This window comes from Alternaria novae-zelandiae (genome assembly GCF_023758075.1).
Source record: "Alternaria novae-zelandiae strain BMP 2774 chromosome Unknown scaffold_2, whole genome shotgun sequence".
Classification (NCBI taxonomy): Eukaryota; Fungi; Ascomycota; class Dothideomycetes; order Pleosporales; family Pleosporaceae; genus Alternaria; species Alternaria novae-zelandiae.
Genome location: NW_026056962.1, coordinates 274,717 through 290,334, shown reverse-complemented (window position 1 = coordinate 290,334; position 15,618 = coordinate 274,717). Strand labels below are relative to the sequence as shown.

Here is a 15,618-nt window from a genome sequence, read left to right as displayed (position 1 = left end):
AAGCTAACTTAACCTTAGGTTAGCGTCTTTATATAAGTACTAGAGTTAAAAAGCCTATTAAAAATAAAGTTTATAAACGCATACCTCTTTTTATAATATATAGTACTAAAGTAGGTTTAGAAGTACTATATATAGAGGTAGAGTTATAGTAATAGCACGTAGAGAAGAGTAAGTATTAATAGGCTTTTCTTTTTATACGTTTAGAGAAAGTAGACGCTCTTTAGCTTTCTCTTATTAAGTATAGATACTTACGTAATGTATATTATTATATATAGAATTTCTTAGAGCTATAAATAAAATAAAAGTTAGTAGACCTACTAGAAATTATACTATAGACCTTAGAAATACTAAGTATTAAGCTTTAAATAATACTTAATATATTAGTTCTTGTTCTCTTTATACGTTAACTATATAACTTCTATTATACTATAGCTATTATACTTTCTAAGTATACTAATAGCTATAGTTTTAACTTAACTATAAAAACAATACCTTAGAAGTAAATATTAAAAGGCTATTACAACCTTAGAAGATATAAAAAAAGGTTTATAGGCTTACGCTATACTAGGCATATAACTACTCTAGTCTTTATAGTATAGTTACTACACGTACACCTTTATCTAGCGTAGTATAAACTATAGATATTAATACTATTCTCTTAGTATTTCTAAAAGCTACTATAAAAAAGTGTAGAGAACCTTATATATATAAAAGAGAGTAAACTCTACTACAAAGCCTTTAAGGTATTAAAGTGTAACACTACTAATATTTAGAGTAGTAGAGATTAGAACTACTAAGAAATAGATATAGAGTATCTAAAATTGCAATAGCTATTTAGCGTAGGCTAAGAAGAGTATATATACTAGATAGTAACTATAGTGCAAAATCTACTAAAGTATTATAGTAATAGAGTAGAAAATAAAGAGGTTATAAGAGCTATATATTTCTATGCATTCTATCTAGAATAATTAGAAGAAACTAGATCTTAAGAAGAAATAAGCTATACATAAGGCTACTATAGATTAGCTATAGTAGCACTTTAAATCTTTATATATTTAGTTAGAGAATATTAGATTTTATATAGATAAAGTTATAGATATCTAAGCGTAGATACTAGAAGAACTAAGAGCTTAGAATAGAAAGCTAGATAGATATTAGAAAGAAGAAAAAGAAGAGCTAAGCGTGCTAGAGAGATAGAATAGAAAAAAAGTAGTAGTAGAAGAAAGAGAATAAAAGAATAGAGCTCTACTTATATAACCTTATTCTTTATATTATATTTAGCCTAGTAGATATAAAGAGTTACTTAGAAGAAATAAGATTTTAATTAAGAGGTCTAAAAATATACATTCTTACTCTTACTTCTAGAGTTTAGCTTAGTCTATCTAGCGTTATACTTAGTGCGTAGAGTAGCTACCTAAATATAGCTCTTAGGCTCTTCTAGTGTACGCCTCTACTACTATAGCTTATTACGCTTCTTTTAGCTCTTTAGAAGCGCAATCTTAGTAAAGACAAGAGTTTAGAGCTTAATATTCTTATTACTACGTTTATAGTCTAATTAATATTTGCTATATAAAATATAGAATAAAACTTATTCTCTATAAATATATCTTAACTATTATTCTTCTTTCTAAAGTTACTAGTATAAGACTAAGATTATCTAAGAGATATTAAGCGCGTTCTAACAGCTATTTACAATAATATTCTTAGTCTTAATAAGGTATTTGCTCTAAATAGCTATTTTTTATATAGACTTTTTCTTTCTATAACTTAAGAGACACGTAAAATAGTAGTAGAGTAAGAAGTATTATAATTATTATACTTATAGGCGTAGAGCCTTCTACTAGATATAAAGCTAAGTCTAGAAAGTAAAGTAGTTAGTATAGAGCAAAAAAAAGGCTAGAGAAGAGATAGTAAAGCTTATAAAGTATAAGGTTTAAAGTAAAAAGTAAGTAGGTAGGTAGTAGAATATAGTATATAAACTAAAAATTAGAAGCTAACTCTACACTGCTTAAGATAGCTACTAAGAAGATAAGAGAGAAAGCTTATAGATTTAGAGGTTACAGCTAAAAGCAGAGATATTATAATAAACTCTAATATAGAGAAGAAGAATATAATTAGAATTAATAAGCTTTAAAATAAAAGACTAGAGAAAAGGTAAGAGAGAACTTATAGATTCTAGCTAGCCTACTAGTTACTATAAAGTAGTAGTACTTTAGAACTAGGCAGAATTTCTATAGTAAGTAAAGAAGTAGATAACTAGTTAGTATATAGCACTATAAGACAGAATCTTGTAATAAACAAAGCTATAATAGTAGAACCTAGACATTACAAGAGTAGTTAAAGTAGTAGATTAGACAAACTTTAAATATCTAGTATAGACTATATTTATATACTACGTAACTACTTTTGCGTTTACTTACACTTCTTTTATACTTACTATATATAACTAGAATTTAGTTCTAGTATTACGTATTAGCTATAGATATATTATTATAATAATATAGACTTATAAAAATAGGTAGCAGTGCGCTCTTCTTTATTATTAAAAGTAATAAGTTTTGTTTTCTATTATCTATAGTAATTAAACAGCTATACCTATTAATAATAAAAAGGCGCTCTAGAAATGCTATATAATATAACCTACTATATTAAAATTAAAGCGCCTAAACATTATCTTCTAGAATTAGAGAAGTAGTAGTTTGTGTTTTCTAAAGGTTTTAGAACTAATATACTCTACTTAGCTATCTACCTTTTTAAGCTCTGCCTATTTATTCTCTATATTCTATAAGAATTAACGTTAGAAAGACTAGAAAAAATAAGTATTAGTTAGTGTATACTGTAAAAAAACTTTTCTTTACATACTATATCTCTAATACAGATATCTTATAAAGGTAGCTATATAGAAAAAGCTTTCTATTTTTAGTACTATTAGAGCTATTATTACTTATAGCAAGGCGCTATAGTACTAAGAGTTAGTAGCTAGAATATTAGAGATAATAAGGTATAGCTTATAGACTATAATATCTTATAGCTATAATAGTAAGAGTAGATATTACTATTACTCTAAAAGCAAGACCTAGTTAATATAAGTAGACATTATAGAAGCTATAGGTTCTTAGAATTACTAAAGCTTTTCTTCTATTATCTTAGAGTTCTTAGGTTTTTTTCTCTAACGCAATTGCTAGTAAGCACGTCTTACAGCAGCCTCTAGAGCTAGTAAAGCTACTCTTAGGTAGCTAACTATTCTACTTTTTATATCTTTTAATTTTTAGAGTTTTTACTATAGTTACGTAAGTTTACTAGGTTAATAAAGTAGAAGCCTATTATATACTAACTAGTGCTACCTAGTCTTTATCTAGTGTAGCACTATTGCCTCTATCTTTATTAATAGCTTTATTAAGTGTAGATAGTAAAAGTAAGCGTAATAGAGAGTAATAGAAGCTCTAAGGTTATTACTACTAGACTCTATTATTTCTGCGCAGCCTATATAGTGCAGAATTAATAGAAACCTTATATAGTAGCTTAGAGTTTATAGAAGCTAGCTTATTATCTAGAATATTATAGATATTCTAGATTCTATTAGTAGTAACCTTAGAAATAGCAGGCTTATTCTATTACTTCTAGAACTTTCTACTAACTTCTTACACGCGTAGTTTAGGCAGCTTTCTATTCTTCTTTAATTAGAGAGCTATTACTAGTAACAAAACGCGTTAAAAAGAAAAGTAAAAGGCTATATAAAAAAAAGTAGAGATTACAATAGATATAGAGTATTATATCTATATTTATAACATATTAGTTGTAATATAGAGCGCGTAGAGAATTTTAGAGTTATAAGATAGAAAGACACAGTAGAACTATATAGTTTATAGTAATAGGCCTAGAGAGCGCTAATCTATATACAACATAATATTACTAGACCTAAAGAGAAATTTATTAGTATTTACAAGAATTTTATTATAGAATCTATAATCTAATAACTACGCTAGAGCTTATACCTACAGCTTCTTCTATATGCGTAATATAGGCTATTCTTATTAGAGAAGAGATAGAGGTAGTCTACCTAGCTATACGCCTACTTATTAAAAACGCTAATTATATACTAAACAATTATTTCTATATTAAATTTCTTGCTCTAACTCCTCTATTAAATAAGCGTAATAATATTCTATATCTTATTTATTATATACTACTATGTAGCCTCTTATTAAAAGAAGTAGCTACTATATAGCTAAACCTCTTTACTAATATTATATAAATTATAGTAGAAGTTTTAGAGAAAGATTATATAGCTTTATAGAGTATTAGCGTATAAAAGCTTAGTATTTCTAGTAAATAGTACTAGCTTCTTCTATTATCTATCTATAAGCTTTAGTTAGTTAGATATAGTAAATAGTATAAACAGGTATTCTCTCTTAATTCTAGAGGTAGTAAGCTACTCTACTAATAGAGTAGGTATATTAACCTATAGCCTCTTCTAGTTAAAATATAAAACAAAGAGCTTAACGCCTATATACCTCTATAAGTATTACGTAGAAACCTTAGTATTTATAGAAACTTACCTTTAGCTTATATAGTTTTGCGGAAACTTAGCGTAAGTTTAACCTAACCTAATTTATAATCTTACTAGTAGATATATTATACTTAAATGTGCAGCACTTTATCTAGGCGTAATAAATAACAAAACGCAACTATATACATAAGCGTTATTATAAGTTACTAGTAGTATCTACTCTAAAGTCTTTTTCTAGATTTATTAAAAGAACCTTAGTTAATTCTAGCTTTGTACTCTGCGCCTGCGTTATGTTAGTATAACTACTTAAGCGCCTTCTTAGTAATAGCTTTCTAACTAGACAATAGTATACTCTTATACGCCTAGAGTAGTTAGTACATAGAATATTACTACCTTAGTATTATAGAGCTTTAACGTACCTTTTAGCGTTTAAGAGACTATATATATAGCTAGACAGAGTTTAAGTTATATAGATTTTCTAACTAAGAGCTATTAATATTTTAGATATACGTAGTATTAGACTAGCTAAGCTTACAAACGTAGTAGTACGTAGTAGTAGCTTATATAGTAGAGGCAGCAGACTACCTAAAAGGTTAGCTCTTCTTATAGAGTATATTATTTACTTTATTAACGCTACTATTATGCGCTAAAACCTCTATATCTACTAAGAGACTATAGAGTTTCTTTCTATAGCTAAAGCAGATCTAAAGACATAGAACCTATAGAGTGTGCTTATAGAGCCTACTAATGTCTTAATACTTAGGTAGGTAATACTACTTTATAAAAGCTTTTAGTTTTATAATTTAACTATAAACTTATTAAAACTAAAGAGCTTAGGTAAGAAAAGTGTTATATATAAGGTATAGCTCTTATAGGTGCGTAGCGTATAGACTTCTTTTACGTTCTTCTAGACGCTAGTAAAGAGCGCAGCCTATTAATTACTTATTATTTCTAAATTTTTACTAGGTTTAGCTCTAATATTCTTAATAACCTAATCTTATTTAGCTATCTTCTTAGCAATCTTAAGGTTAGTGCTATCTAAAATATTACCTCTATTAGCGCTAACGCTGTAGGTAATAGTCTAAATAAGATTATAAAAGTATTAGGCTATAGTTATAATTTTTAGTATCTTAGAGCTTTTAGAAAGTAATACTAGTGTAATATATTATAAGTGTTAGTAGAGTAGTGTAGGTAGAAGCTGTAGACCTAAGAGCCTGCTTTCTATTAACTCTAGACTCTAACCTTCTTATTACAGTGCTACTATTTCTAGTCTTTTATTTAGCAATTCTTATTATTACTAGCTAATTAACATTAAGCACTAGGTGTACCTAGCTAGGCTAAGCTCTTAGCAGCTCTTAGAGTCTACACTAACGTTCTAATATAAAACGTAGCTATAGACTATTAGCTACAGGCTAGATTTTAGCTAGTCTTAGCTACTCTAGTACTATTAACAGACATCGCGTTTAGAATTCTTATGCAAAATAAGATATTCTCTCTATTTTAACTATATATTTACTTACGCTTATAACTATAGCTAGTAGATAATAAGCCTACAGAAAATAGTAACTACTACCTTATATAGCAGTAGCGCTACTAATAGATACAGCCTAAAATATAGAAAATACTAATATTAGTACTAATGTAAGAGAGATGTATAGAGCTATAGTAGAATTTATAGCCTATAGCTACCTTATAAGACAAGACCTTATAATCTACGCGTTTATATATAGAAGCTCTCTATAAAAACACTAGAATTATATTATAATACTAATATTTATATAAGGCGCCTAGCTAGATAGAATGTGCACTACTATACACTAGAAGAGCTTACAACTACTAATTCTCTCTATATATATTTATATTATGCAAATTTATTAAGATAATTTTAGTAAGCTAGTAGTAAGAAGTTAATAGATAAATATTCTAGTATTTATAAGAGTATTATACCTAAACTTAATAATAATAAGAGGTTAATACTACTACTACAAAGAGTAGACCTATCTTAGCAGCTACTTACTTTCTATATAGAACTATACTAGTATATTACGCTCTTTGCAGCTTTCTGCTACTAGTTACACTAAAAAGCTAGAGTAGACTTACTACTAATAGATCTTGCGCTAAATAACTAGTAATATATTAGTAATACTAAGTGTATTACTATAAGTGCTTAGAGCGTAATACTAAAACTCTAAACACCTTTAAAGCGCTCTTATAACAGCTCTAAGCGCTGCGCTATTATAGTAAGTAGTTAGCGTATTATAGTAGTGCCTAGTATAGTGCTATATCTAAGAGAATAGAAGATTTATAGTAATAATATTAAAACTCTTATATATAACTAGAACTTTAGCTTAGCTTTACTACTATAGATTAATAGAATAAACATTCTAATTAGCTATTAGCCTTAGATTTACAAGAGCTCTACTAAAGAAGATTCTAACTTCTAGGTAATATACTTAAAGCACTAGAGCGAGCAAAACGTATATAACTTCTAGAGAAACTAATATAATTACGCTAATATATAAAAAGACTATAGTTATTATATAGAAGACGTATTATTCTTCTAATAGCTTCTAGCTAGAATACTATAGAATAGTTAAGCGTAGCAAAAAGATAGAGACTTAGAAGTAGTTACTTTAGAAGAAGATTGTAGAGAAAGCTTATAAAGAACAACAATAGATTAATAAATTAGTAGTAGTAGAGGTATACACTTTACTAGAAGATAGGTTTATAGATATATTCTTATATAGAGAGAATAGAAACAAAAGAGTACTAATAACTAGAGACATAGATATTACTACAAAATAGCGCAGTATCTACAACTAGCTAGACTTTAGCAATAGTAATAGAAATAATAAGTATCTAGAGAAATAACTCTATTAATTACGTGTACTATTGTTTTTATACTTTAAAGTATTAAAGTAGTGTAAAAAAACAAGATATATAGATAGCTAGTGCTTTACGCAAGAATAATAATATAAGTTATAGATAAAATGCTTATTAAATACAAGCTTATACTATAGAACACGCAGCATAACTAGCTATTATATTCTCTTTCTATTATTATAAGTAGGCGTATAGTTTTTTGTAATTAACTTACAACATAAAGTTACTTTAAAAAATTATAGTATTACTATAATTACTAGAAAACCTCTACAATTTATAAAATATATAGTTAAAAGAGTAGTAAAACTAATAATTAAACTTTTAGAGCAGTAATAGCTATAATACTACTAATATAGTTATTTTATATTTACACGTAGTTACTAAAAATTTTTTACGCCTTTAGCGTAGGTATTTCTAAGCTTTTTAGCATAAAACCTTAGTTACTTACACTCTTTCTACAAAACGCGCGTTTCTTTCTATAAGAAACTTTACTCTTTTCTAAAGTTAGTAATTATACTAATTATTCTATACTTTCTATATATACTAAGAAATTAAAGGCTTTTAAGAGGTAAAGTTTTAACCTAACTAATTAATGCTATTAAAATTACTAAGTATAAAATAGCTAAATTGCGTGTAGGTAGTATAGAGCCTTTAGTAGTAATATAAAACTAGCCTATATTAAAAGACTAGAGATAAAGTTAGCTATATAAGAGCAGAAATTTTGCAATATTATATAAGAAAGATTATAATTAATAGAAATTAAGGTGTATTACGTTATAGAAAAGTAATCTATTAACTATTTTATGTAACTTAGTATTCTAACCTTAAATATATATACCTTATTACTTAACCTTCTACTATAGTGTTATATATATAATAGTAACTAGACCTTTTAGAAAGCGCATAACAGCGTATAAGCATAACGTATATACTAGTCTAAACCTCTATTAACTTCTAGGTCTTGCAGGTCTTTACAGAATAACTCTTTTTCTTTACTAGTATCTTCTCTATATTAGTATTATTACTATCTAGCTCTACAGAGCGCTTCTTAGAGGCCTAAGCTAACTTTACTCTTAACGCCTTCGCTACCTTTTTATTTACTTATAGTATTAGGTAGTTGTTAATATTAATAGTAGAAGCTAGAAATAATTAGTAGAAGTTCTATCTAAAGATTAGAAAAGACAAAAGTACGTACTAAGGTAACTTTCTAAAGTGTTGCGCGTATTAATCTAGCTCTACAGCGCCTTTGCCTAGACGTTACTAATATTTAGCGCCTATAGAATAGAATCTATTAGCTATATTCTTTATATATTCTAAGGTTTTACTGCTAGAAGGTCTAACATACCTTCTTAACTATAAATTCGCTAAAGTATATCTTAAATATAGTAAGAATTATAAGCGCATGCTTACTAAAGAACTAGGTTAGCTTAATTAGCTTATTATTATAGTAGTAGAGTTTAGCTATTTTCTAGATATTCTATTAGCAAAGCTAGAGAATAACTAGTATTTAGAGTAGTATACTACGTAGAGCTCTTACTTTACATAAATAGCTTTAAGAAAGGCAGTAGTAAAGAAATAGCTATAAGAGTAGACTATATATAGCTTAGTACTATTAGAAGCATTCTTCTTAGAAAGCATAGACTAATATTATTAGTAGAAGTAGCAGAATTTCTAAGATCTCTAGAAGAAATAAGCTATACGTATACTACTTATTTTCTTATAGAATAGGTATTATAGAGTCTTTCTATTATAGTTATAAAATATAATTCTACGTAGTAGTGTAGTTAGCAAAGTCTAGACGCAGATACTAGAAAGACTAAGATCTTAGAACAGAGAGCTAGAGAGATATTAGAAAGAAGAAGAAGTAGAGCTAAGCGTGCTAAAAGAATAGAATAAAAGAAAAGTAATAGTAGAAGAAAAAGAATAGAAGAATAGAGCTCTGCTTATATAACCTTATTCTCTACACTATATTTTACCTAGTAGATATTAGTAGTTACTAGAAAAGAACAAGATTTTAAATTAGAGGTCTAGAAATATACGTTCTTACTCTTTCTTTTAGGTTATAGCTTAGTCTATTAATTCTTAAATAGAGTATAGAAAGGTCTAACTTTAGCGCAGCTCTTTATTTTATACTACTCTCTCTTACACTAATATAGCTTATTACGCTTCTTTACTCTTTTATAAAAAGTTTATAGAATAATCTTAGAAAAGATAGAGAATAAAGATAAGGTATTACTCTTATTACTATAGTTATCTATTAGATTAATAAGGCCTTTAGAAATAAAGTAGTTATCTTTATTATTACTATTAATATGCTTAAGTGTCTCTTTATCTTCTTACGTAATCTTAATATTACTAGTCTTAATAGTATCTAGAACGCTCTTACTAGTTTTAAGCGCAGTATTATTGTTTTTACTAAGATTATCTATAGTAGTATTAGTACTATTACTACTTAAGCTAGACGCGCTTAAAATCTTAATAGCTAGAGTAGTAGCTAGTTAGATAGTAAAGTAGTTTATAATATAGCTATAGATTCTAGTAGAGGTTCTACTAGAAGTAAAGCTAAGTTTAAAAAGTAAAGTAGTTAGCATAGAGCAAGAAAGAGGCTAGAGAAGAAAGAGTAAAGCTTATAAAGTATAAGGTTTAAAGTAAAAAGTAAGTAGGTAGGTAGTAGAATATAGTATATAAACTAAAAATTAGAAGCTAACTCTACGCTACTTAAGGTAGCTACTAAAAAAGTAAAAGAGAAAGCTTATAGATTTAGAAGTTATAGCTAAGAGTAAAGATATTATACTAAACTCTAAAGTAGAGAATAAAAATATAATTAGAATTAATAAGCTTTAAAATAAAAGACTAGAGAAAAGGCAAAAGAGAACTTATAAATTATTACTAGCCTATTAACTACTAAATTATAGTAGTATAAGTAAAGAGGTAGAGAATTAGAGAGTAGACTTTAGAGTAGAAAGTTAGTATAGATATAGCTTATTTAGACAAAACCTTATAACTTATAAGGCTAGCGTAGTTAACGTAGAACTAGTTTTAAGCTATAGAAGTAGAGTAGTAAACGTAAAAAAAATAGAATAAATAGTAAAGAGTCTTATTACGCGCAAATTTAATTAACTTAGCTAGAGCTATAGTTATAGGTAGTAGTTATTATAATAGTTACAATTATCTAAAAGACTACTTCTTCTAGGTAAGTAGCCTAAGCTCTACTAGTGCGTAAATTAAGCTAATAAGCGATAATTAGTGAATACGAGGATTTTGCCGCGCGCGGTGAAACTTTACCCTTCATCTCTAAGGACAGACATGCGCTCGCAAGCAAAGAGACCTCGGCAGCTTGACAAACATAACGCGATTTCTCTACCCTACCACGATTGCGCGTAAACTACCAGGACATGGCCCACCGCCCTCACAACAACTCAACCCAGGCTCGACCAGCCATCGTCCTCCTGTCCCGGCAGGCATTGTATCCTTCGTTCTCCCCTGTACACGACCAAGCAAACTCTTGAAGACTCACGCAGCAGTTCCTGCTCTAGCGTGCGAGGTATTCGTTATATGAAATCTTACCAGTCTAAACACCGAGTCCAGGCATCATAGCGCTCGCGCTCACCACCCTCGTCGCCTCTCCATCGTAACTAGTATCCTAGTCCTCGTCGTCGCTCTCGTCTCCATCGATCATCTCCCCGTCTTCACTCGCCCTCTGAGACATGGCGCGCAATTGGCCTGAGCCCTGCAGATTGTCAGGGTCGTAACCGCTGTCGCGAAACATCTGCAGTTGACCCTCCACGATCGCTACTTTCTTCCGCTGAATCTCCGCCGTGTCCTTGGAAAGATTCATACCCTCGCCGGAATAGTTCAGCCCACCTCCGCTTCGGGCAGCGAATCTCGCATGCGTCAGATCAGACGCAATCACAGTGTATTGGGATGGTTCAGCATATGATCCAGGGCTGTTTCGGAAGAGATCGCGAGCTCTGCTGTATACCCGAGGAAGTTGCACAAAGATCACATTGACGTCTTCGTCGTCTGACGAGTGTGAGGAGTCGGAGGAATCGTTGTACTCTTTGTCTTCGTCGTGGAGCTCTTGCTGAACCTTCTGAAGCCTGGCCTGCTCGGCTTTCAATTGCGCCGGTCCATGTCCACGCGCTCCGTTGGCCTCGCGATCGATCTTCTGGAATGCCACCTTCTTGGCCCAGGCCTCCTTCTTTTCCTCGGCCTTGCGATCTTTGCGCTGGTAGGGCTCAGGTCGCTTCTGGAGCGTACGGGACGTGGCGGCCGATTGCTTTGCAGCGTTGGATTTCGATATCAAGGGCGCCGTGGACACTGCAGACTTGTAACATTCTGTCGCTGGGCTCCAATGGTGATGGTATGTCGGACATATCGCTGCCGACTCGCTTTTGCTAGCTCCCGATGCCCAAATTATTTCCAGCTTTGTCATCAACGCCTGCTTAGATTCATGGTACCAACTATCGAGCCTGGATATTCTCAGCAATTCCAGGGTATCTTCGGCCTTCATGGCCAAAGCATAGACAAAGAAATTGAAAGCTCGCGTGTCATTCTCCGATAGAAGATTCATGAACGCTGGGCTCATGCGGCGGAATCCGAATTTCTCCATCGTACCATCGATGGTGCGAATCAGGCGCTGCTGGGTACGGTGCAGCTCCTCATATACTCTATCGATGATCATGTCGCACACCGCAAGTGCGCCCATCGTGTGGGCGAAAACGTATAGGTCTTCAAGTTCTCGCATGGACCACTGGATCTCCGTAGTCCGTGTGTCCGGGTGACCCGCGTTGACCAATCCGACAACATCGTGTGTGGGCAGGGCCGCTCGGATGTCGGGCGAGATGCACGCGACGAAGCGGGCGATAGTATCGGCATCTATGTCTTCTCCGTACTCGATCGTATCGACGGTCGGATCGTTTTGAATGGCGTCCCTTATAAAGGTGCAGTGCTCGATGGCTTGCTTTCGGCTCAGAACAGGTCGAGTGGGATGTCCGCGGCGCACGTCACCGGTCTTCCGCTTAAAGCTCAGAACATCTTCGGTTGCTCGACTGGTCTTGTAGCGTACGACCTCTGCAGCCTCGGCCTCTGGATCGCTCGTTACCTCTCTTGATTTCGCGGCGGCAAGGCTGTCAAGACGCATGATGTCAGTTCTATCATCTGCAGTCATGTTTGGCATAGATTTACTCACCTCTTCCCTTTTTTCTCAAAGTCACAAATGAGGTCGCTTGGTCTCGACTCTGCCTTCACTTTCCTCGAGAGAAGGAACATCAACTCCTGATCCTCTCCACGATGCAAGCCTACACGATAGTCTTCTGGCTTAGGCATCGCAGCCTCCGTAAGATCTCGTGCGGCCTCCTCTTGCGGCTGCGGTGTGGTGTATCGCTGAATACTGGGCACTGGTTCGTCGGCCATGTGTTCACTGCTCTCAAGCACGTTGGTATGGCTAGCAATCGTCAGCGGCTCTCCCTCTTCTATACCAGGTGATGGTATGCGCTCCGTCCGATCTGAGACTGTCTTGGGTGAAATCGTCTTGTGTGGAACTGTCTTGTCTGGGATTGTCTTTCTGGACTGGTCGACGTCGCTAACTCTTTTCTTGTAAGCCTTCCGCGCCGATGGAGATACCCACACGAGACCTTTCTCCTCGAGGAACTTTCTCCCGTGGCTGCCGTAGTGCTTCCACATCCCTGATTCAGTAACCTCAGTCTTCTGCTTTTTCGGGTCTGCGCGTCCTTCTGCATATCCTTCTTCTACCCATTTGGTGCCGCACTGTTTCATCGAGATGCCTTCGACGTCGTACCATTGCACCAGTTGTATATACTTAGTGTCAACTACCTGAGAAGTCCAGTCTTCGATAGCTGCCAGGCCCTCTATGAAGGCTTTGATCTCTTCATCGCTAGGTATTTCTTTCGCAGCAACTTTGGCGTGCGCACCCAGTGAGTTCGACTTCGTTTTGCGCTTTTTCTTGGACGGACAGTTCGCGTCCTTGTTGTCATTAGGCCCGCTGGGCTCATCCGTGTTGGAAGCGGTATTTGTAGGTAGCAGTGGGACGTCCGCGGCGACATATGGCTCATTCAACCGACGCTTCCGTGCTGTGGTTGACATCCGCGCTGAGGCGTCAACCTCTTCTGTAGGGTTATCTGTGGATGACATGATCACACTTGCAGACTCTTTCGGTTGAATTGATGTAGCGGCTTGCTGTCGTGTGTCTTCTGCGATGCTTGGATGTTGTGGAGCTCTTCTGTCGTCACCTACACCGGAGTGTTGCTGGTAGTAAATAGTAGGTTGAGGCAGGAGTATAAGTAGATTGGGCAAAAGCGCAGCGGAAGGATTAGGCTCGCGGACTTTGTAAGAGGCACGAGCGGAGCCCACCCGGTGAAAATCATTTTCAGTCAGTCTCGTGAGTGCATGGGCTCATAACAAGAGGCGTCAGTCAACAACGGCGTGTGCGATCTGATTGTGATCGGAAAAAAAGGAAGTGAAAGTAGGAGGCTTCAACTGGCTACGTGACAACAAGGCGATAAGGGAATCTGGCCTAAGACGATCCCTCGCCCTTCTGCCTCATCCGCTCACCGCGGCGCCGATATGCTCTGGTCCGAACTTCCACGCCAAGAACCCCGGCAGGCTGACCTTCATTGCTTGTCGCTCGAGGCTTTCCAACTTTTGTTCAACTAGATCCGCCATTTCTGTCTCTCCCCTTTCATTCGCCCTCAGCCACTCGTCGTGCTTGGCCTTGATCGCGATCCGGAGGTGCTCAGGTATAGCCGGTGGCGGAGTTGAATTGGGTGAATGACCGGGTTGTACTTGATTGGGAGTGCGAAGGGGGCGGGAGCTGGAACTGGATGCGCGAGGTGCTGAAGATATTCGAGAGGCGTTGCGGCTTTGGGCGGTATTGACTACACGGCGAAAGATCAGTATGTTGTTTCTCTAAGTCAAGTTGCCGATGACCGTGTAGAAGACGCACCCGGATTCTTCGCAACCGTACCCTGAGACCTCCGTCTTGCTGCTTCCTGTCGCTTTTCTTTTTGTCCTCGCGGCTGTCCTCGCACGTGTACAACTCCATTCACTACATCCAGCTCCCGTGGATGCACAAACTTGAAGTCTCCACCGCTCAGTCCTCTTTCTTTGAACTCTGCCTTCTCAATCTTCGTGTAGAGCTCCCATGGTCTAACAGCGCCTTGCTCTTGATACCACACTGGGCCCCACCTCCTCACCTGATACGATATACCGTATTTGGTGCTGACGCTGCCATAGCCAGCGCCGTTGTACATGCTCACAACGTCTTTGTGTGTATAGCCATCAAATATGCACCATTCGATTACTGCGAGGGCACCGACCGGGACGGCGGAGCTGTTGGTCGTACTTAGAGGAGTAACGAGCGCATGCGCAAGCAAGGGTTGTGTAGACGACATGCTGGTGGTTGGTTGTATGTCTAGTCATCTGGCAGTCGCGACCGAAGGGGAATATGTGGTAGGTGGCCAATCATGAGATAAAGGATTGCTCCAGATAAGGTAATTGCGTCATATGCTCAGCTTTCACTTCACTTGCCATCTTTCTTGCAACAGATTGGAAGCAAACTCCGCAGAGACTGGAAACGCAACGCGTGAATTGATTTCGCGATTAGCCCATAAGAGACACCAAGCCTCCCAAGGCCTCTGACCTGTCACATGAAAGGGTCGAGCTTCAAATTTGCGCTCCTTCTTCAAGCCAGCAGCAAGCTGCAAAACTCAACGAAAAAGAACACTTCCCAGACTTGCCAATGCCAGCTCAGACTAATCTCCTCACTACCAGCATCCAAGCCTATCTTCTGTATGCGCGCCGACCAGGTAATGAATTCATCAACACCCCCGGCAAGTGCTGATATAGGCTCCTCAGGACCAAATGTACTGAGCTTGCTAGAGTGCGGAACACTGAAGTGTAAAGCCGCCTCGCGCTCAGGGTAATGTCTGGAAAAAATGACAGTGCTGAACATATCAGGAAACCAGCAACGGATACCACAAGGATTAGCCCGAAGGCCATACAAGGTTCGTTCAGTCGAATGACGCATGAAAGCGGTGTGTAAAGAGGCCTTGTTGTAGTTGAGTTGAGTGAGCTGCGAAATCTCGGTGTTGAGAAAGGGAGAGAAGGAGGGGAGGGCGGATTTATATAGAGCCAGCGCAACGCTAGCTGGCGGTCAGTCCGTGCGTAGTTACCCAGCCCTGCCCTTCACTGAGAGTGACTGAAGT

General features: G+C 35.4%; 1 protein-coding gene across 1 annotated transcript; it reads right to left on the bottom strand.

The window, feature by feature from the left end:
- Positions 1-11,036: 11,036 nt before the first annotated feature.
- J4E88_001134 (uncharacterized protein) lies at positions 11,037-14,805 on the bottom strand (the record flags this gene model as incomplete). Its single annotated transcript, XM_049394806.1, has 4 exons — positions 11,037-12,522; positions 12,585-13,660; positions 13,967-14,196; positions 14,358-14,805. The coding sequence occupies 4 exons, from the start codon at positions 14,803-14,805 to the stop codon at positions 11,037-11,039; spliced, it is 3,240 nt and encodes a 1,079-aa protein (XP_049258670.1).
- Between the last annotated feature and the right edge of the window lie 813 nt (positions 14,806-15,618).